Source organism: Saccopteryx leptura, chromosome 3, assembly GCF_036850995.1.
Source record: "Saccopteryx leptura isolate mSacLep1 chromosome 3, mSacLep1_pri_phased_curated, whole genome shotgun sequence".
Classification (NCBI taxonomy): Eukaryota; Metazoa; Chordata; class Mammalia; order Chiroptera; family Emballonuridae; genus Saccopteryx; species Saccopteryx leptura.
The window spans coordinates 278482391-278506495 of record NC_089505.1 but is presented as its reverse complement, the minus strand read 5'-3'; the positions used below and the strand labels follow the sequence as shown (position 1 = coordinate 278506495).

General features: G+C 36.7%; 1 protein-coding gene across 4 annotated transcripts in view; it reads right to left on the bottom strand.

Moving 5' to 3' along the window:
* Window positions 1–8307: 8307 nt before the first annotated feature.
* The window catches only part of HNRNPLL (heterogeneous nuclear ribonucleoprotein L like), a 39525-nt gene continuing 23727 nt past the window's right edge, over window positions 8308–24105 (bottom strand). For 2 of the 4 annotated variants that reach the window (XM_066378455.1, XM_066378454.1), the window contains exons 7-13: window positions 21929–22000; window positions 17322–17539; window positions 13981–14102; window positions 13282–13483; window positions 12449–12506; window positions 12265–12363; window positions 8308–9369 (exon numbers count right to left, since the gene is read on the bottom strand). In XM_066378455.1, coding sequence (XP_066234552.1) covers window positions 9314–9369; window positions 12265–12363; window positions 12449–12506; window positions 13282–13483; window positions 13981–14102; window positions 17322–17539; window positions 21929–22000 — 827 coding nt within the window. In that variant the 3' untranslated portion in view covers window positions 8308–9313. The remainder of the gene's footprint in view (window positions 9370–12264; window positions 12364–12448; window positions 12507–13281; window positions 13484–13980; window positions 14103–17321; window positions 17540–21928; window positions 22001–24105) is intronic. The other 2 variants (XM_066378457.1, XM_066378456.1) reach the window with 1 other exon arrangement.

The window sequence follows — 24105 nt, the reverse complement described above, 5'->3', positions numbered from 1 at the left end:
CAACAAATCGCTGTTAGGAGTCCCTCCCTCCTCCAGCTATTTGAGGTACCTGCTACCTCCGATTCCTGAGGCCCTCTGAGCTCTGCTGCACAGACTGGTGTGCCCATTGGCATTTTCCTCTGTAGGCCGGGTCAGTTACCACTGCCTTTCCGCTTCCCATTTTCTAATGTTTGTTGACATCTCTAATCCACTGGCTTCTCCTGTCCTGTGAATTTAAACGTTTATTCTTTGCACAAGTGTGCAGTCCACATTTACCTAGAAGCCAGTTTTGAATTCCCAACTAATAACCCTGAGTGGCAGCCTTGATGTTTCATCCCTCCCAATGAGGCTGTGGGATTAAGTCTAAAGGAGCGAGGCTGAAGGTGGGGTCTGGTTCACTCATTATATTTAGCAATTTAAGAAGAATGTCCAGCCTGACCTGTGGTGGCGCAGTGGATAAAGCATCGACCTGAATGCTGAGGTTGCCGGTTCAAAACCCTGGGCTTGCCTGGTCAAGGCACATATGGGAGTTGATGCTTCCTGCTCCTCCTGTCTCTCCTTCTCTCTCTCTTTCTCTCCCCTCTTTAAAAGGAATAAATTAAAAATTAATAAGTAAATATAAATATAAAGAATGTCCAGCCTGACCCGTGGTGGCACCTGGAGCGCTGAGGCTGCTAGCTCGAAACCCTGGGCTTGCCTGGTCAAGGCACATCCACTTCTCCCCCACTGCCTTTCTCTCTCTCCTCTAAAAATCTATAAATAAAACATAAAAAGAACATCCAGTAGTTTGTAAAAATATATAAGAAAATGTAGGTTATTATTTCTATAATCCTTCTATGACAAACAGGTAAAAAAAATTGTAACATGTCAGAGTGCTCCTAATATATATATTAAAAAAATAAGTGCTTTCAAATCAATGGTGAACACCCAATAAAAAATAAAGATGAAAATATATTGCAATAAATGTGAAAATTAAAATATTGAGCTTATTTTCACCTATCAGATTAACAAAGTTTAACAGGTCAGCCTTTCTTGGGGTGAGGGGTACAATTTGGCAGTTCTGTCAAAACTTGAAATGTGAGTCGTTTTTGACCAAGAAATTCCAGCCCGAAGGTCGCTGGCTTGAGCAAGGAGTCACTGGCTCTACTTGAGCCCTCTGGCCAGGGTGTGTACAAGAAGTAATAAATGAACAACTAAAGTGAAGAAACTACGAGTTGATGCTTCTCACTCTCCTTCCTATCTCTAAAATCAATATAAAAATAAAATAGTTTCCGCCTGACCAGCTGATGGCGCAGTGGATAGAGCGTCGAATTGGGACGCGGAGGACCCGGGTTTGAGACCCCAAGGTCGCCAGCTTGAGCATGGGCTCATCGGGTTTGAGCAAGGCTCACCAGCTTGAGCCCAAGGTCACTGGCTCGAGCAAGGGGTCACTTGGTCTGCTGTAGCCCCCTTGTCAAAGCATATATGAGAAATCAATCAATGGACAACTAAGGAACCGCAACAAAGAATTGATGTTTCTCATCTCTCTCCCTTCCTGTCTGGCTGTCCCTATCTGTCCCTCTTTCTGAAAAAATAAAATAAAATAAGTTTCCTATGAACTGAGGTAGCATATTAGCATACAGTTGTGCTTGCTGCATCTCAGAACATGAAAAGTCCCAGAAAGGGGACAACTATATGATTGAAGCAATCTTAAGCCTTTAATGAAAGAAGAGCTACTTCATTAGCATAAACTAAAGAAAAAAATTGGAACTCGTCAGCCTAGAAATGTTACAGCTCAGAAAAATTTAAAAAGACTTCATCAAATCTAAACTGACAGAACTAAGATTGACAGGCACTGTCAGCACCTTCACAGTCCTGTTAAAAGAGTTATTCACAGGGCAGAAAAGTATCAAACTCTATACTTCTATGAAGTAGTGCTAGCCAGAAAAGTCAGGCAGGCAGTCTTCAGAACAGGAAGTTCCTGGAAAATATTATAAATAAATCATTAGAAATTAAATTGTGTTTCCCACTGTCCCCCATTTCCCAGCAGTAAGATGAAGGATCTTGACCAAGGGAGTATTATGTCAAGTCACAGATATAGCCAACATGTTATTAATAAAATCCAATGACTTCAAAACTTCATATTCATAAAAATAAAAGGGTCTTTACGTTCCATACCCTGATTGTACCAGAAACCTCCATTTACTGTAAGGTGTGCAGAACTACAGTGTGTCCGTAAAGTCATGGTGCACTTTTGACCGGTCACAGGAAAGCAACAAAAGACGATAGAAATGTGAAATCTGCACCAAATAAAAGGAAAACTCTCCCAGTTTCATACCTATTCAGTGCAGTTTGATGTGGGCTCATGCACAGATTTTCTAGGGCTCCTTAGGTAGCTATCCCGTATAGCCCCGGCCTACCAGAACAGGGTTTCTCCACCAAACTGCCAGTTTCCTTCAACTGCTTATCCCACTGAGTAACGTTATTCCTATGTGGTGGCACTTTGTTATAAATGCGCCAATATTCACGTTGCACTTTGGTCACGGATTCGAATTTAGAGAGCCACAGAACACACTGAACTTTCCTCTGTACCGTCCACATCTCAACTGGCATGGCCATGGGCTGCTCTGCTGTATACACGGTGTTACGTCATCATCTACGCATGCGCACATGCTGCCACATCCTACAGAAACTGGGTTTTCCTTTTATTTGGTGCAGATTTCACATTTCTATCGTCTTTTGTTGCTTTCCTGTGACCAGTCAAAAGTGCACCATGACTTTACGCACACACACAGTATATGTATGTATATAAATTGGAGACCCTGGCTGATGGCTCAGTGGATAGAGTGTTGGAGTATGGATATGCTGGGTTCGATTCTTGATAAGGGCTCACAAGAGAAATGACCATCTGAGCTCCCCTTCCTCCTCCTGCAATCAGTGGCTTGAGTAATACGAGTATGGACCCAGGGACTGAGGATAGCTCAGTTGGTCTGAGCCAGGGGTCCCCAAACTTTTTACACAGGGGGCCAGTTCACTGTCCCAGACTGTTGGAGGGCTGGACTATAAAAAAAACTACGAACAAATCCCTATGCACACTGCACATATCTTATTTTAAAGTAAAAAAAACAAAACGGGAACAACTACAATATTTAAAATAAAGAACAAGTAAATTTAAATCAACAAACTGACCAGTTTTCAATGGGAACTATGGGCCTGCTTTTGGCTAATGAGATGGCTGATGTCCGGTTCCATATTTGTCACTGCTAGCCATAACAAGTGATATGATGTGCTTCCGGAGCCGTGACACGTGCATCCCACGTCACCAGTAGTATTATACGTGAGCAACGCCACCACATACAGTACTCCAGGAGCACAGGATGTGGATGCATCCTGTGCTCCTCTCACTGACCACCAATGAAAGAGGTGTCCCTTCCGGAAGTGCCGCAGGGGCCAGATAAATGGCCTCAGAGGGCCGCATGCGGCCCGCGGGACGTAGTGTGGGGACCCCTGGTCTGAGCACATCAGCCTCAGGCACTAAAAATAGCTCAGTACTCAAGCATGGGCCCCAAACAGTACATGCAGGAGTCTACCTATCTCCCCCTCTCTCCTCTTAAAAACAAATTGTATATATCCAATACTAGAAGTAAAATTATATCAAAACTTCTCTTAATGTCTCCTGCCTTTAGAATATAGGAGGGCTTTTATTGGGGTGAGCCAAATCTTTAAGAAAAAAATTAACAAGAAAATTGCTGTCCAGATAGGTTGCTGAATTTTCTATTACCTGAGCTCTACTTATCTATAAAGTCCATTTTTATTGAAGAATTCAGAGCAGCAGCTGACCATGGATTTGAAATGGCCACGATGGGGTTGTGACAGCCTGTGTTTCCTTCCCAAGTGTCAACTTCATGGCAGCGCCCCTATCTCTCCTGGAGATTTGTATTGAGTATCAATAAAAGTACTTTTATACATATTTTACTGTGAATTAAGTGGGTCAGTGTAGATAGAGTGCAGAGCGCATTCCTAGCAGCTGTGGCTGATGTGATGCTCTGAGAACACTCCAGCACCTGAAACCCTCCTAGGCACACCCAGGAGGGAGCTCGCCCACTGTAAGGAAGTAACTCAGCACCAACCAGGCAGCTTCCTGACCTTTTCAGCCATTGGCTTTGAAGAACATGCTGTAACACCCCATAGGCTGAACCTGTGTATATATAAGCTAACTTACTTCCTGAATAAAGCGGATCTGCATCACTGAACCTGGTCTCCAAGTCAAGTCCTGCATCTCCATCGTCCTCACCCCCCGGTGGGCCTTGTCCACAGGTCATATATTCTCATTTCATACAAAAGATATCTAAAGTTCCCTTAAATGACATTAAGTCATATAGCTCATTAGTTGGCAGAGCTAAGTCAGGTCTTCCAAATGCTAGTACTGTACTACAAAATGCTATGTCCAAGTTATTAAGACTTATTCTTGACTCATCCAAAATAACCAGACTATAAGTTGTTTGTTCCTTAACTCCAAATCTTGAGACATGTATAAACTGTTCCTTCATAGAAAATACCACTTTCCTGCAGTATAGCCAACTGCTTGTCTGCCAGCACAGAGCTATTTCTTCCAAGAACCCTTGGGAGTTGGCGAGATGCCTACATGATAAAAGCAGGATTTGTAGTTGACAGGATGACTATAGCCCAGGTTTTCCCAGTAAGGTCTCTCCCACTTAATGGAGATATTTTTTAAATGACTATCATCACTTCTCACTAGATAACTAATAGCACAATGAGATTTTCTTGTGACCACAAATGTCTAGATTTTTCTCAAAGCCACGTAACTTCAGAGGAGGGGGGTAAATTTTTAAGTTCTAAACTACTGTGTTTCTTTTTCCCAATCTTGGAGTTAGGATCTGGTATACCTCAAATATTTTTTCAAGCTCAGAAAAGCTAATCTTTAAAGAGTTTTCAATATATCCAAACTCAATACCTAGATGTGCCAACACTATCATTCCCTTTCCCCATCACAGCAATCCAACCCATATCCTGGCCCCAAACACCCACCTTACCTAGAATCTGAACAAGAGGTAGCTGGTGTCAGTCAGGAATTCTGTGGAACTCAACCAGTTGCTTCTCCCCTAGCTGCCCATAAACTAGGGTAGAAAGTTCTTCCTCCAACCCAAGTTACCACTCAGACCTTTACCAGCTCTGAGGATTCTCACATGAACATTCATGATGCAAGAAATTGGTGGGTAGCCTGATCCTTACTTTTATTCATCACTACTTTCTAGTTCTAGAACATTCTTATTACCCCAAAAGGAAATCCTGTACCCATTAGCAGTCACTCCCCATTCTTTCATCCCCAATCTCTGGCAACCACTATTTTACCTTGTCTAACCATTTATCAGAGCAATTAATAGTTGGGCTAATACAGCTAATACATCCAGTCACTAAGGAGAACCAATTAATTCAATAAAGCAAAAGGCTTGGTTGTATACAAACTTTGAGTATTAACATCTGGATTCTAAGTCAAATTTAACTTCAGGTCATAATATCCCTATTGGTTTGCCTTATTAAACGTGAGCATACCACAAGATCTGAGTCTCTCATCATCAATTTGTGAAATAGAATTACCTTACCTGCTTCCCTCCATATAGTGTTAATTACTCCTTGCCCTCGTTTTCCTCCCATTTTATAGAATTCATAAAAGCTATAACAGATTCAGGTTACATTACTCAAAGATTAGAGATTCACTAATCAATTTTCAGTTCTTATTAATAGGGTTTTGTCTCCTATCTGGAAATACACCTTTGCCACTCTTCTGTTGTTTCCTTCATAAACTCAAATTAGCCTATTGACTTTTTTAAGCTAACTGCCTGCTTGAACTTTTCAAGTCTGGCCCATTGTGTGCACTTAATAGATGCTGGGGAAAGAAATGAGTTAAATATCCAAGAAGGCAAATGGGTCCAAGTGACACTTCTGAAATGGTTTTTGTAGAAACTAAGTTTTTGTTCAACTGTAATTTTTTTCCCTCTAAATTATAACAAAATAATCTTATCTACTTTATATTAATGCTTGTGATATCATAAAATCACAAACCAAGATAAGCTTTACATGGAAATTAATAATAGTTTACTTTGACACTAGAAACATACATACACACAGAGTCCAATTAAGTCCAAATCTGCTGATGGTCTATATCAGTCTTTTCTGAAAGCTCCCCACGTGATTCCAGTTTCTACTGCTGGAATCACCCCCCAATCCCGAAATCCTCTCTAAAGAATCACTGCTGAATATTACTGTGCACACAAGCATTATCTACCATGTCTTTTAACTCCCCCTACTGTCCTAGGAAAAAGGTATTCTAAATACAGTCACATCCTCATATCATCTTAATAACCTAAGCTTCACAATCATAAACTGTAATCAAGTTTCAAGCCCCAAAACCATCCCACTGGTATTCAGTTATCTAATAAGCTTCTCTAAAATTATAGTAACAATCACAATCTTTCAGGCCAGACTAGTTTATTTGCCAGTCTCTCAATAAACCTTAACTACTATCCAGAAAGAGGTTAACACTGCTCTTTATTTCTGTTGGCATTTATTTCTGTGGAGTAAACACAAAACCAGAAATGCTAACCAAATTATCAAATCAACTCAAAGCAAACATTTCAAGGTTGGCCAGCAGCTTCTGCCTTTGTGATGACTGTATTACACCAAGGAGTTATGTATGTTTCCAAATCACTGCCACCCATTCAGTGCTTCTGCTTAATGCAATGAACAGTTCTTATATGATTACATAAAAGGATTTAAATTACATAATAGAATTTTTTAGTATATAGAAGCTTCCTGCTTTTGAAAAGGGAATCATTAACAAATCTAGTGAATATTTTCAGTATAGAAAAGGGTCCAGAAATATTTCACCTGTTTAAACTTTATGGAAGCACTCATGAGGAAATAGGAAGGGTCACAGGCCTACAACTGGCAATAAGATAAATGTTTCAGGTTTCAAAATAGGGAGTGCCTTCTGTCAAACAATTCTCAATGATCATTCAGTTGATTCTTGTTTGTATATTAGAATGACTAAAGGTGAGATTTAGGCAATTGTAGATTCTTAACATGTAAGTCATGATTTGTAACTGAAAAGGGAACTCGAAGACAGAGGTCTACTGAGCACGAAAGGATCCCGTTAGCCCATGCTCATGCTGGTTTCCGTATGCTGTCTAAATTAGGGTATCTTTAGTTCTACCCTCTTTAAGAGTCGGGGCACTGACCTCTTTTCTCTTGGATTGTCGATAAAAAATGACAACAGCCAATATAACAATAGCTGTCCAGTGTGAATGAATCAAAATTCTACCTACTTTTTGGGCCATAATAGCAAAAATATATATATATTGGTGTGCTACTACAAAATTTTAGTATTTATTGATAGTTTATGTGTGCCATGAGATGAAGATGATTAAAAATTCCTGTTCTAGATGGAATTTAAATTTTTCTAAATTCTTAGAGGGCTAACAGGACATTGGTCAACTGACGTCAAAACTTAAGGGGACAGCCCTGGCCGGTTGGCTCAGTGGTAGAGCGTTGGCCTGGCGTGCGGGAGTCCCGGGTTTGATTCCCGGCCAGGGCACACAGGAGAAGCGCCCATCTGCTTCTCCACCCCTCCCCCTCTCCTTCCTCTCTCTCTCTCTCTTCCCCTCCCGCAGCCGAAGCTCCATTGGAGCAAAGTTTGCCCAGGCGCTGAGGATGGCTCTGTGGCCTCTGCCTCAGGCGCTAGAATGGCTCTGATTACGGCAGAGCGACACCCCAGATAGGCAGAGCATCACCCCCTGGTGGGCATGCCGGGTGGATCCCGGTCAGGCGCAGGCGGGGGTCTGACTGCCTCCTAGTTTCAAACTTAAGAAAAATACAAAAAAAAAAAACAAAAAACTTAAGGGGACAGAAATGTTAATGTGTTTAGTTTCTATGTGAACTTTCTATTCGATAGCTCTTAAATTATTTTAAACCTATGTAATTCTTTTAAAAATTAAGGCAAACTGCCTTTTTGTGTGTTAAAATTCAAAATAAAGCTTTTAGAAAAGATCTAAATGGAACTTCTATATGCAAATTTATTTTTAAAATCTCTCAAGATCACAAAACTACTATTTGCCAACAATAGACTTCATAGTTATCAGATGGTTGAAATATATTCTCCTTTCTTTTAAAGATGAAAATAAAATCATCATATCAGTTTCCTATTATAAAAAAGCTAAGAACTTGATAACAAGTGTACGAGCGTCTCTTAATCCCATGTTCCAGCCTTACATTTTACTTGCCTATGTATAAAATATGTTCTTTTCCAAATAAAGAAAAATAAAACAGATCCACTGGGAGAAAGAATGTTTAATAAATGGTGTTGAAACAAATAGTTATCTGTTTGGAATAAAAATAAAATTAGATCCTTATACCTTGCACCATATAGAAAAATACATATATTACTGATGGATTCAAGAGTAAAAAATAAAAATGCAAGTACCCAAAATTCTACATACAATTTTAGGGGGTTCACAGACTCCCTAAAGCCCATCCATGGATCTCAGATTATCTAGAAGAGAAACTGTTAATCATAACTTCTATTAAAATTTCAGTGCCAAATACCAGACATGTTTTCAAGATCAAGTCACATGCAACCAATGAAGATGAACACATTAACTCATTGCTGTAACTTTATAAAATCTCCAGACTGGAACTAGAAACAGAGGCATGTCAATACAAATGGACAATGACTTAAAAAAAATACACCAATTTAAATAAGTTTGAGTGCATACTGTACAAGTGTACCCATAATCTCTGTTAGCTTTTCAGAAATATAAAATCAGCTAAATCTGTAGTACTTAAAATTTAATAAGTGTAATGTTTTCCTCAAACTTGATTAAAATACTTAATAAATACAAGTTATGTTTATTATGAATAACTGCAACATACTTAAACATCTAAACATATAATAGGAATTCTATAATATTAAAATGCAATACTTTCACCTGCATTAATCTCATACACAATGGAAAAATACTTGCAAATAATTAGCATTAAGAATGCAAATATATTTTCACTGTGGAAGAAAACTAGTAAGATTAGAAATCATATATTTTGAGTAATCTACAAAGAAGCTGTAGATAGTCTACATTATGACATTCTATTTTAAAATGAAAACAATTCAATATGTAAGTTTACAACAAATTTACTCAAGGCAAAATACTTGTTTATTACAGAACAGGATCTTAAAGTAAGCAAGGCAACATTAGATCAACCATTGTAGATTTTTTTAAATGAAGTATAGCTTTAAAATTGTAATAAAGGTGAACATAAACTCTAACATGCTCTTCTCTTCTTATAAATGGGATGATGTAGAAAAGCAAAGCTTCAATGTGTAGGGATTGGAACCATCTGTAAAAATTAAAAACCAAAGTTAATAATTCATGTCTTCAAAATTTCAAGATTACCCTCAATTAGCAGGGTAAATTATTTTACCTTTTTATAGTATTTGAAGCAGGAATATAAAGAAGGAAAATTTTTAAGTAAAGTTAAGGGAAGATTACTTTTGTTCATATCTACATTCCTACTGTTCTAAACATTATCTGACACATAGAAGGTAATCGATTGGGGGTGTGTGTGTGAATTATAGTTAAATAGTGTCAGGATTAGGTCTACGTCCATGAGCAAAAGCTCACTTTGCAGAAAATATTACAAGTGGCAATTTCTCCATAAAACCCAATTCAAATATAGCTTGATAAATGGGACAAGACTGGAAATTAGAGAAAAATACCAATAAGCTGAAAAATTTCCAGGCAATCTAGTATTAAATCTTTGATCAATAGAGCATGTAAATTCTAAAATTATATTTTTTAAATTGAGTATAATCCACAAAAATACTTCCATTTCATGCATTTTTCTTTAATTTTTTTAGATCAGAGATAACTCTTCATCAATTGATTATGCAAAGAAATTATAGTAATGTACCAAAATTTTAGTCTTAAAAGCTATAGCTTCTTAAGGAGGAAAAATAAGTCATATAAAGGAAAAGCTACACATATCAACAAGTATTTGAAAGATTGTAGAGGATGAAACAGAAATAATCGTACCTGTCTCCAAGGAGCTTACAATTAATATACTCCACTCTGTTGAACATATCTCAAATATGCATATAATTTTAAAGCTTTTTAAAACCTTCTATCAAAAATTAAGCCTGACTTACTACTTAAAATTTACTTTTGTGACTAGAAGTAAAATGAGAAGTATTCCTACTTATTTAACTTCTTATTTTAAAAAATTTCAAACATAAATAAAGTAGTATAATAACCCTCACATAGCACCTCACTTCAGTAACTGTCAATATTTGGCATTCTGACTTCATCTATCTATCCTCCCCACACTTTGGGGGCTAGGATATTTAAAAGCAAATCTTAGATATGTTATTCCACCCATAAATCCTTCAGTGTGTATTTTTTTTCTTAACTACCATTCATTACCACAGCTAATAAAATTAATAACTTTTCTCCTATTAGCTAGAAAAATAAACTCTTAACACCCTTTAGATCCAGGATCAAAGTGAACTGTACAGCACAAAGCTTCAAAAGTAAAATACTTTGCACGATAAAAAAGGCCTTTGCACAATAAACAGAGTGATAATTTCATTTGATATACATTTTAAAAAAACAAAAGTTTTACTACACTATTAGTGAGTGCTGGGCAATAGGCATTTTCATGTACGACAGTAGGAATGTAAACTGGTGCAACCTTTACAAAGAGCAATCCAGAAACATTTGCCAAGACATAAACCTTACTGTCCTCCACTATTAGGAAACTGTCTATAATACAAAAAATTGCAACTACAGAAAAAACACCTAGAAACTAAGTGTTCACCAGTGAGGAAATGGGTAAATCAAACAAACTGTAGTCATCTCTACTATAAACAGCTATTCTACAAATGCTTTTTTAAAAACAGTAGTTTTGGGCCCTGGCCGGTTGGCTCAGTGGTAGAACGTCAGCCTGGTGTGCAGGAGTCCCAGGTTCGATTCCCGGCCAGGGCACACAGGAGAAGCGCCCATCTGCTTCTCCACCCCTCCCCCTCTCCTTCCTCCCTCTCTCTTCCCCTCCCGCAGCCAAGGCTCCATTGGAGCAAAGTTGGCCCGGCACTGGGGATGACTCTATGGCCTCTACCTAAGGCGCTAGAATGGCTCTGGTTGCAGCGGAGCAACGCCCCAGAAGGGCAGAGCATCGCCCCCTGGTGGGCATGCCGGGTGGATCCTGGTCAGGCGCATGCGGGAGTCTGTCTGACTGCCTCCTCATTTCCAACTTCAGAAAAATACAAAAAAAAAAAAAAGTAGTTTTGCACGTGCTAATATAGAAATAGCTCCAAGATATATTAAGTGAAAATAGCAAGGCACACAATAGTATGTATAGAGAAACCATTTTGAGTAAGTTTCAAAAAATGTAGATATTTATACATGCATGTATGTGTGTGTGTATGAATGCATATGTGTGTGTGTGTGTGTGTGTGTGTGTGTGTGTATATATACACACACACACACACACACAACACACTGACAGGAGGAATAAAAGGAAGACACAAAAGGTTAGAAGGTATAAAAAGCTTTAACTTTCGTTTTGTACCTTCATGTATTATTTGAGTTTTTTAGCCATATACATGAATTGCTTTCTTCTAAAAAATCAATAGGTATGGTAGAAACCAGCTTCTAAGATGGCCCCAACGATCCCTACCTCCTGGTATTCTCAGCCCTGTGTAGCCACCTCACAAAGTGTACCACAGTTCTTCTGGATGACCACAAGAACACAGCGTTAAGTGATGGCACATCACTTCCAACATTATGTTATAAAAGACTGCTGTTTTGGTCTTTTGCCCTCATCCGTCTTGGATCATTCACTCTGACGGAAGCCAGTTACTGAGCCCGCAAATAACCCCATTCAGAGAGCTTGGCAGTGAATTTTTTAGCCCCAGGCCAGGCGAGTAATGACTGAGACCCAGACAACAGCTTGACTGCAACATCATAGACTCTGAGCCAGAACTACCCAGCTAAACTGTACACAGATTACTGACCCTCAGAAATAAGATAAATGTTTAATGTTTTAGGGTGTTACATATTGGGAAAATCTGTTACACAGCAATAGGTAACTAATAAAAAGATTGTGGGGGTTGTAGGATTTATATGCCTTTTTTTCTTTGTATTTCTATTTTTTTAAAGCTAATAAATGTTATTTTTAAATTACTGTCAATGTTTCTGACAGTACCTCTCACTGAAAAATCATGACCATTTTACTCACTTGGAACTCTTATCTGGTAGTGATTAAGTGCTGTAAGGGCTTCGACTGCATCAGTTTTGCATTCCCATTCTAACAGCCCAGAAAGCGTTTTGGCAGAAGCTAAAACAAAGAATCACAGATCCAGCTGTTATTTGCTTATCATCAACTTAACCAGAAAACTTAAAAAGAGGGAATGTGCACTTACGTTTTGCATCAAACACTTTATATTTGATGAATGTAAGAACTTCATGGTCATTACACAACTGTTAAAGAAATGTAAAACTCCATTAAAAATATGGCCAAAATAATATTCCTACCTTTTTTAAAGAAAGTAAACTTTATGGCAGCATTTAAGTTTTGAGCCTGGCATAAATGAATTAAATCAAATGTGTTTTTAGATTAATAAGCTGTGTAACTAGAAAAAAATCAATAATGAACAGCGAAGGAGCCACAATGAAGAATTGATGCTTCTCATCTCTCTCCCTTCCCGCCTGTCTGTCCCTCTTTGTCTCTCTGTCTCTGTCACCAAAGGAAAAAAAAAGGGCTGTGTAAGAAAAAAATTAAAAATAGTGATGTTCTATACACTATGTACATAATTTAGAGCTGTACAATGGAATCACAAATTTGTAACTGAAATATATATTCTCAGAGTTGACTAGGATTTACCGGTTGGCCCAAATCAATTCTTTTCTTAGGCATTTCCTACAGTTAGGGGAAAAGGCAGGGATATATAAAATTTTCTTATGGTTAGGAATTTAAAACATTGTAAAAGAACTTTCTGAATGCAGGAGTCAAGGTATCTCATTCTAATTCCAACTCAGAGAAAGACTGCCACATACCAAAAAGACCAATGAAGAATGGAGGCCAGAGAAGTATATTGACCAAAGAATAAACTATACAAATAAAGCACCAAAAAACATCAGAATACAAATATAAAAAGCAGATAAACAGAACAAAGCCTTAAAATGAGGCTAAAATAGGACACATTTAAAAATACACAACAGGAACATTTTACACAATTTGTATTTCAGTGCCTACCTTTGTGAAGGTCTCTTCTGTGACACACAAGGGAACATTGTAATAATGCAGCACACACGAGGGTGGCTGGATTATATTCTTAGATGCTTGGCCAGCACTTGTAAAGCGATTATTTTTGCTCATTGCAAAATCCTTGTAGCTACTTGTACCATCCTCCAGTTCAAATATCTGACTTGGAACAACTGAATGTTGTTTAGACACACTAAAGATTAGAAAGAAAAAAGGTACAGAACATACTTTGTTAGATAAAACACAGCAAGTATGCAGTCTCAAAATGTTAACATATATACCTGCATCAACCTTAATTTAAAAAAAAATATATATATATAGCTATTTAAACACAATTTTAAGTATTTAATATTTTTGAACATTTATTTAAATATTTTCGTTTGAGTTAAATCACTTATATTATTACAGATATCAATTAGAAAGAAAAATCTATTGAATATTAGGAAACTTTAACATAAATGTGCCCATTTTACCATGCTACTTTATGATCATAAAACTAGAAACTAGGTATAGATAAGCAAAATCTGAATTATATAATCCTAAAAATCTGTCTAAGATAACAACACTATAGCTGGTAGTTTCAAATGTCCCTCCAGTTACATTAAAATATTCTGAAAAATTGAAATTACCTTTAATAAAAAGGATAAAGATTTAAAAATATTTTCTAAATTTACCACTTAAGATATTTACCAAACATTAAGTCTTTTTCCAAATAACTTGACATTGTTAAGGTGTGTGACAGCTCTTTCTACAGCATATTCATCACCCATTTCTACCAGTGCTGTACCAGGAATGGTCTTCATAAATTTTACCTGTAAATACAAAATGCCAAAATGGTGACCATTTAATTTCCTTTTTTTTTCTTTTTTTTTAAATATTTTATTTATTGATTTTTAGAGAGAGGGGGGAGAGAGAGAGAGAGAGAGAGAGAGAGAGAGAGAGAGAAAGGGGAGGAGCAGGAAGCATCAACTCCCATATGTGCCTTGACCAGGCAAGCCCAGGGTTTTGAACCAGTGACCTCAGCATTTCAGGTCGACGCTTTATCCACTGCGCCACCACAGGTCAGGTTAATTCCCTTTTATAGTAACAGAATTTCTAAAAGATAGTATCGTTTAAGTGGCTGATGTCAAATACAGAAGGATCACCTGGAATCTTAACTTTATTCTGATGTGCTATTATGGGACACTTCACTCATAGCAAAATTCAATCAAGTTAAAAAGGAAGACTGTAATACACTGTACAGCACACTGAAGAAGAGCACAAGCTTACCACCCTGGCCCTCTATGTACTAACTGTGTGGCCTACAGCAATCTGCTTTACTTCTTCTCTGAGCCTCAAACATCCCTATAAATGAAGATAGTAACATCTGACAGAACTAATCAGTATTTAGTCATTCAACAAATATTTACTAAATGCCTAATATATTTTGATAAGCAATGTGCTAGGCACTGGGGAGTTAATGATGAACACAACAGATGTGGTCTTCTTGAAGTTTGTATTCCAGTAGTTAAGTCAGAAATGTAAAAGTAAGTAATAATTACTAAATATCCAGAGTATTGTTATAGTGATATACAAAAACCTATAATGATGGCCTTGAGACAACATTGCCAGTAGGAAGGCTTGTGCAAGGTAGGGGCAGTTTGAAAAACAGGCAGTATTTCACAAGTTTACATGACTTCTTGGGCAGAGGCCACACTATACTCTTACACTATTCCAATTTTAATATAAATGTTATAAGGGTTAGATGGAATGAAGTATGAAAATCCTTTGGCATCGTGATTTTCCTATAACCCTTGCAAGTCCATAAATAGCTGTAAGTACCACTAACGTCCATGACAACTTGAAATACTTCCTTATCAGTTAACCTCAAAGGAATATCGAGAATGTACTTCCACAACAAATGCGACATAACATTTATATCCACCACAACTGTCAACTTTATTGGGCTAACCTAGCATTTTTATACTATGCCTGCCCTTGAACAAAACTCAGCCAAATAGGACTTTTCAGTTTTATTTGAAATCAACTACCTTCTTATGGGCAAAATTTCTCTCCCTTGATTAAATCCAATATAACATCCTACAAATCTAATAGTGAGTAAATATATGTGTAAAATATGTAGTTCTTGTGCTGGTAAGTCTTTAACAGAAGTTAGAAAATTTTAACTATATATAGATATAGATATAGATATATAGATATAGATAAGATGGCCTGAGTTTAATGTATCATTTCAAACATTTAAAAAATTTTGAGATATGAAGTGAGAATAGAATTGTTCAAATATTATACAGAAAATTTAAGTTTTATTAGGCAAAGCAATTTGGGTTTCTAAATCATGAGATAATTTTTTCAGAACGCAAAGACAGAGATCTACTAAAGATGTTGATTCAACGGCCTGACTCTGATGCTCTACAAATGTGAAAAGCGCCAACAGAAAAGTAACACCGTGTAAAGAAGGTAAAAATACACATTAGTTATCAAGTATGAGGCTCCTAGCCCTTAACTAAACATCGAGTGTCTAAGATAAATGTCTGTATGAAAAAATCTGAACTACTTTCCCCATGTTGCTAAATATGTCCCATGCAGTGTTGGCTAGTTACATAAGTAGAAATATCCCATATGTTATCTCCTAGACAAATGTAAATTGTGTTCTAAAAGTCTGGTCAAGTAGTTGAGGAAATTCATATTTTAGAGATTTTCCAAATTGCTTCTTCAAATCAAAGAGGCTTCAGACTGAAAGAACAAAACGCACCAAGAGACTCATATCTTTATACTTTTCTACTGTTGTGAAAAGAATACTCACTACAAATCACTCAAAACAACAGGGAAACATCATCACTACAATATTGAAACTCAAATGAGCAAGTGTACCAAACAATTGGTAACTTAAGATACCAATCGTTTCCCCCATTAAATTTTCCAGGATTCTTTCAAAAACAGTTTAGCGCCCTGGCCTGTTGGCTCAGTGGTAGAGCGTCGGCCTGGCGTGCAGGAGTCCCAGGTTCAATTCCCAGCCAGGGCACACAGGAGAGGCGCCCATCTGCTTCTCCACCCCTCCCCCTCTCCCTTCCTCTCTGTCTCTCTCTTCTCCTCCTGCAGCCAAGGCTCCACTGGAGCAAAGTTGGCCCAGGCGCTGAAGATGGCTCTATGGCCTCTGCCTCAGGTGCTAGAATGGCTCTGGTTGCAACAGAGCAATGCCCCAGATGGACAGAGCATCGCCCCCTGGTGGGCATGCCAGGTGGATCCTGGTCGGGCGCATGCGGGAGTCTGTCTGACTGCCTCCCCGTTTCCAACTTCAGAAAAATACAAAAACAAAAACAGTTTTGCATCTACTTTGTGACAGGGACTATTCTAAGTATTTGTAAGATGATCAATGAACAGAGCATCACAGATCTGGTGAAACCACTGAGTATCTGGCAAAAATAAAGTTACAATTTTAAAGATCTTCAAAATATGCATAATTTAAATGTGTTGCTCCTTTTCTGAGTATAAGCCTTCGGACAGAAAGTTCTGGACACACTCTATCAAAGTAGGTCAGTTTCAGACACCACTGGAGCCTCTTGTTCCTCAGAAGATACAAGAGCTCTAGCATTTGGTAGACAAGTATGTATGTAACTCCAGAACCCCCTAAAATTCATGACTTGTGGACAAGTCATATTTATGTATACCTAAATGTGTATAAGTAACTGCTCTTTCACATTCCACAGTTAAACATGTTAAATGCTAGAATCTCTCTGAAATGATAAAAAGAAAAATTTATGCCTATAATACCACAGTAATTGATTAAACCATTTGACTTCTATTTATATTAGTTATTTTAAAAATATTTAGTACCAACAAACGATACTGATCACTTACCAACAAAAAACAATTTCTAGAGTTCCTACCTACTGGATTTTTAGCTCCTGTGGGTCACTACTAAAAGAACTTGAATGTTCCTAATTCAAGGACAATATACGTATCTGTTGCCTTTTCAGATTTTCTTACTATATTATCTTAGCAAAAGAAACTAAATATAAAATGAAACTTACCTTTTCAATATTTCCATATAAGCAGAATAGGTTAAAGACTCTTGAACAATTCATTTTTAGCGGATGTAATCCACTGACCATTACAACTGACCCGGAGGGATTTCCTCCATGCATGTAAGAGGAAGAAGCCTGTGGTATTGGATAGGCAACAAGCTCAGGTGTATCTCGAGAGCCCATCCTGTAACGACTTGGTAAAGGCAATAATGGACCATGTGATCCTATAAAAATGATCAAAAAAGAAAAGAAAGGAAACACAACTTTAGCAAATACACTATACCATGCAGAAAATAAACTCTTAATATAGTCTATGTCCAAAGAAAATTCAAATGTGTGAATGTTCAATTATAACCTGTGGGAATTAGTAAAATCTATATTTATTGTCCCAGATCCAATATACATCGGCCTGCACACACCTGTATACATCAGGTTGTAAGTTTATATATTCTTTAAAAATAGTAGTAGGATCAGGCCATAGACAGAGAGGGAGAAATCAGTGTAATACTTTGGATCACTGTATATACATTATACCTCACATTTTAAAAAAACACCTGCTGCCAACATCTTTTGGAAAACTATCTCTATAGAGCAGACATAACAAAAAAAAAAATCTTTAGTTCCACTGAAGTTGTCTCCTTTAAATATAACTTACTATAATGTACTTTCAGGTTAGTAATTTTATTCCAATTCAACTCTTAACTAAAACCACAGATTTAGTTAATACCACACCTACTCAGAGATGTCATTATTCAGCAACCTCCATGTTTTGCAACACCATCAAGAACCATAAGAAAATGCCTCAGTATATGAACCTGTTGTCACAGAAACACATAAATATCTACATCTCTTATACTGAAAATCATTAAATATCAATCTGCTAACTTTAGAGTAATTTTCTAAGAGTAATCAACTTCTGGTTTTCTAATCCACAACTGAATTAACATAACAAGAAAAATTAAGCTAGCTAGAATGAATGAGATAGACAGGAATGAAGGAGTCTGGACAAACTGTGATACTAAAAGTAGGCACAGGGCATGTTTACAGCAACCAGAAGAGGCATAAGAACTCAGAAGAGGAAACTAAGCTGAAGACAGGCAGCTCAGAAATCTCTGAGCATTCCTGAGTTAGTGATTATAGAAAGAAACATACTCTGGGATACATGCAAAGGTCCTCTTGATGTGCAAGAAACCAATCCAAATTCCAAGTACTTTCCTCATTTCTCAAAAAGTGGAGGGTATGTAATGCTACTGACTTTTGTTTTTAAGTTAAGACTAAGGGACACTTGTCATCTACTAAGTGAGTTACTAAGAATTACTGTATTTTGGTTTTATAGAATGCTATTAGAGCTTATGCGAATTCCAATTCAGTATTCAGTCTTCTAAATATAGCTGCCATGCATAACAACACAGAAACACTAGTACTGAGCACATGCAAATGGTGTGAATTCCTGAAATTTTATAGAACAGGGATTTTTCAACCGGTATGCCGCAAGAATTTTTAGAATATGTAATACCTTATGTTTTAGTCAGGGGCTCTTTTCCCTTAGATTGTCAAATAAAAAGATGACAACAGTCAACATAATAGCCATCTGGTGTGAATGGTCAAAATTATACCTACTTTTTTGGTCAGATTGGCAATATATATATATATATATTTTAATATTTTTGCTGATTTTAGTAATTAGTTTATATGCACCAGGAGATGAAGAAGGTTGAAAATCACTGTTATTGAGGAATACTTTATCAGTGCATCGTCATCAGTACTGCCTTAAATTGGTCATGGTTTTCAACTGCTCTTCTTGCTGGTAATTGTTTATCAAAACAATCAATATGGCTCATGGTGAGTTGTTTGTTAGTAACCACATTTGGCCTGTAACTTAAACTGTTATACATACACTGGGGTCATATATCAATCATTCTTATCCCTATTGCAAAAGTATATATACATATTATACTGCACCCCCCCCCCCCATCTGCTTGTAAGTAGTGACATCTTACTATTATCACTAAATTTTCTTTTCCATGGAAAGTGGAAAGATCAGGGTAGGTGAGCAGTAGAAACCTTCCACTCTCTTTAAGTTGGCCAAGGTCCAACAACTTTTGGGATCTACTGCCATAGATAACAATTAAATCCAGTGTAACATTATAATTAATGTTTAGAGTTATGACCTTGAGCCATCAGGATTACATTATGTTACCTATAGAACTTAAATTGTTACCTATATTGTTTAGAAGATTAAAAAATTACATATTTTTAAAGATTTCTATACTAAATAGTTCATACAAAATGTTTTGGTCCTTACAAAACCTAACACTTCAAGTTTTTAAAATATTCACTTATATGAAAAAAAAATGCTATATAAATGGCAGTATTAACATTTTGAAGGCATTTCCCATCTTTGATATTCTAAAATTGTTGGTCCAGGACCTATATTCAAAAATACTAGCAGCCAACACACAAACTTTTCTTGGGCTCACAGCAAATAAGTACATTTATTTTTTTGCCACTTTTCAAGGAAAACAGCGTCTACCAGTTCATCTCATAGTGCTGGGCTTGCCAAATTACAAGAGCTAAAAGTTCTAAAAGCACAGATTTATACTGTTTTAATAAATTATAAAAATAAATTTAATCTAATAATTAAAACTCTTCTATTCCCTCTTTCTTACATACCAACATAAGAAAAAGCCACATGTGATACGGCACAAAAGTGCAAATAAACCAGTTTGGCTGAACTGAGGGGTACAGCTGCGATCTGCAATGTCTGTAAAAAGTCTCAGGATCACTAGCACCCACTCCTGTTTTTTGCCTTTCCCCCAATTTCCTCATCTTGCTGCTTTCCCTCTTTATTCATTTCTCCCCCTCCCACGCCCACCTCTCTGTCCGTCTATAACCTATTCTGCTTAACTCCCTAGGAAAGTGGAATTATCCTCAGAGTTAAGTGTTTCAGTGGACAGAGTTCAGAATGGATGCCCCTACACAACCCCACCGCAACCATTCCTCCTCAGAAGGGCTCAACAAAGCCTGAAAGATCCCTAGTAAACAGCCACCATCATGCCAAAGAATTCTGCACCTCCTCTCTTAAGCAAGCTTACACTTTAAAATTTATATGCACACACATACACAAATACTCTAAATAAATTAGGGCATGGAACTGACAAAGAATTTTACAATAGGCTTTTTAAAAAAATGTAAAGTTCTTCTAGGGTATATAACCTATTTTTGTTTATACAATTTTCAATAAGATATATTTTCAAAAGGAGGGAAAACCCGAAAACTCGCACTAAGAATAAGTCAGTGTCAACACTACTAAAGCAGAGTTCCTCATCCTTCATTTAGTCTTACAGAGATTTCTCTAGCCTGCTCTGGGAAAACACTTAACCAGTTTTAGGCTTCAGCTAACTCTTAGGAGACAGTTATATATTCCACAACTACACTACAAATTTGTGATTAGCAATTCCTTTGCAACCCTCCATTATGCAAAGCACACGGGGCTCCTAGTAAGTGTTTCGTAGAACTACCCATACGACCATTTTTATACACTGTTAAAAAACTAAGACAAATTAACAAGGAACACACTCACTAAAAAGACAATACATAGTAAGATTTTCATTCTATATAACATACTGTTTAAACATACTGTTTCAAGTTCTTCTGCCATATAGACTACTATAGAAATTTGAACATACACATCACATAATAAATTCCTGGAGTTCAAAGGAAGACAAGGAATAAGCTAAAATTCACAGCCAAGAATGTAGGTGATTTGAAAATATTTCAGACAACAGACAACACCAGGGACTTTTCGATGATAAAGCCCAATGCTATGATATAGCAATTTCTATTTTCTACTTTTCAAATAGCACTGGACTTCAACATTAACCACAGAATAGGTGGGGTCAATAATTAATGCTTTTTAAAAACTAACAACTATATAAAACCACAGAACCTATAAACCATTAAAAACATTATCAACAGCAATTCTCAGTTTCTACTCACAATAACAACAGCCTGATACCTCTTTCCTGAGGAAGAATATTATTCTAGGTTTCATAATCTTCACTTACCAACACAGCAAACATTAAAATCAAAGTCTTAAAAGATTAAATACAAACCAATTTAACCAGAGCCAAAATATCAAATGCAGAACTAAAATAACTAAAGATCTAAACAGAAACATGTCTCCTTTTCAACAAATATTCCATTCCTTCTGCCTTTATTACTCAAAACTCCTCTTTGCTTACAATTGCTAGAATGAAAGAAGAATTACTAGTATTACTCAGCAATAATACTTCGATTTGGTCCTCTAACAGAACCAGAGCCCATCACTAATCAAAACCAAGGCAAAACTAAACAAAACATCATGGTAAAAAAGCTTTCAAATAACTACCAACAGCTCTTCTTTATCTCAAGGATTATATGACATAGCCTTATTCTAAAAAGCAAAAGATTCTGGACAACTCCTTGGGAGTATATTATAAGGGACCAATCCCCTATAAGCCAAATCAGGTGAGCAGAAAAAATAGAAACAAGAAATGTGCCATTCTTCATCAGAAATGCAAAAATGCTAACAATTCATCTATACTACCTTCCTTCTGCCTTGACAAACTTACCATAGCCATCATGTCTAAACGAAGAAGGGTGTTCTCCCAAAATGGCTTGTCTCTGGCGACCCTTTCCTCTATCTGACACAAAAGTAGAAACATGGTTTTAACAATTTTGACCCAAGTACTTAACAGAGTTCTGACATGGGAAAACCCATTCAAAACATTCATTACAACTCATAAAATATATATATATAATTCCTGGTTAACTTTAAACATCGATTCATAACCGTTTTAAGTACAAACACCAAAAGTTTAAGAAAGTAATTCTCTCTAACAAACTCCACTTAACTTGAAAATACCTTTTTGGCAAATGCCAAATACAATCACACTTCCAAATTTTAGAAAAGAATGGATACTTTTCAGAAAGTAAATAGACACAATGCTAGAGTTTGACACTGTACAGAAGTTTTTACCAATACATGTCTTTAAAACAAGCTTTAAGTGCAGTACTTTTGAAAGACAGTACCTGAATCATACTATTAGCTTCAACAGCAACACATTTTCAAAGTGGGCTTCTTTCAAGAAGTTCAGCATAAGCCAACAACAACCTGTATTACATGGTTTCACAATCAGTAAACACAGAGTATTTTGTATGTACATACACATATTTACAAACACCTACAGACTGGAGAGCTGGAAATTTGCACATCACTGGCCCAGATTGTATCATGGACTGGTCATTGTGTATAGATCTTAACACCAAGCAGGACTATGAGCACCTCCCAAAGCTTAAATATGCCAAGATAAAGCTAACCAAAGGGGCTACATTATTGGATGAGAGTACTACAATATTCCTAAATAATTTTATTTTAACTACATTTTCAAGGAAGGCATACCAATTTTCCCAAATCTAATTTGAGACAATAAAAAGTGACTTGTAAATTTCTAAAAATAGCACTTCCTATGTTGGTTAGTAAATATTTAAAATCATTGTACAATACTTTTAGAAAGTCTGCTGATCCAAATGCCCAGTAAGGTTTTTTTATAATGTATCTTGAGTCTGGTCATTTCTATCTCTGAAAATTCAGAGAGGTTTTTGACATATCCTTAGTCACCTAAACAAATGAGGTTTATGGGAGATGAGAAATACTTTAACTTTCACTTCTGTCTGGAGAAGTATCATTTTAATTACCTATTTTAAGTTATCACAGCATTGATACAAACCTAGGAGGTCTTCTAGTTCAACTTTTATTCAGTGTAAATTCTCTATGGCCCTGATCATTTGGGACAATCTGGCCTCTGATTACCCAACATCAGTAATAAGATATTCGCTACTTTCCATTACATTTTCAGTTAGTCTTAAATCATCAGGAAGTTAATTTTAATATTGTATAGAAATTGGTCCTCTACCCATATTCTATCCCATTTGGGGCCTCGCATACATACTCATTCTTTCTTCAAAAGCCCTTCCAAGTGCTCAGAAGCTATGATCTTCCATTTCCCTAATGTCACTTATTCTCCAGTTTAAACATTCACAGTTCTTTCTTTCCATTCCATGGCTTCCATCATCATCATTGAAGTCTCACTCCTCCTGCATCAATTCAATCTAATACATTCTGCTAATGCGCCTCTATTTAAGCATGCCACCAAACACTAAATACAATTCCTTATCTGACCTAGGAATCTTAAAACCAAAACCACCATGTCTTCAAGGCTCAGCTTTATTGATACACAGTTAACAGTGTGCTATGCAGTATATGAAAGAGCACTGAATTGGTAATCAGAGGATCCCTACTAAATCACAGAAAAAAAACTTCATTCATAAAACGAAGGAGTTAGGGTAGATAATCTCCAAGCTATCCTTCAGTCAAACATTATCATTATTAATACTTCTCTTTATTTGAAGTATTCACTACTTAATATTAGGTCACATAAAATAGAAGTGTGCAGAAGAGTCAAAAACACTGAATACACTAGACTATAAACAGTGGTCTGTAACCTTTCCTGGAGTCCTCTGAAATCTCATGGAAGCTGTGGGCCTTCTCCCCTAAAAATATATATAGACAAGTTTTGCTTAAGATTTCTGGAGGGCTTCTCTGGAGTCCAGGCTAAGAATTCTTTTCACTAAAATGTAACTTGGGCTAAAAAAGACTTTTTAAAATGAGGTTATGTTTATAAAAGCACTGTTTTTTGGCTGAAAAAGTTATAACTCAATGTCAACTTGAGTAGAAGCTAAAGTCACT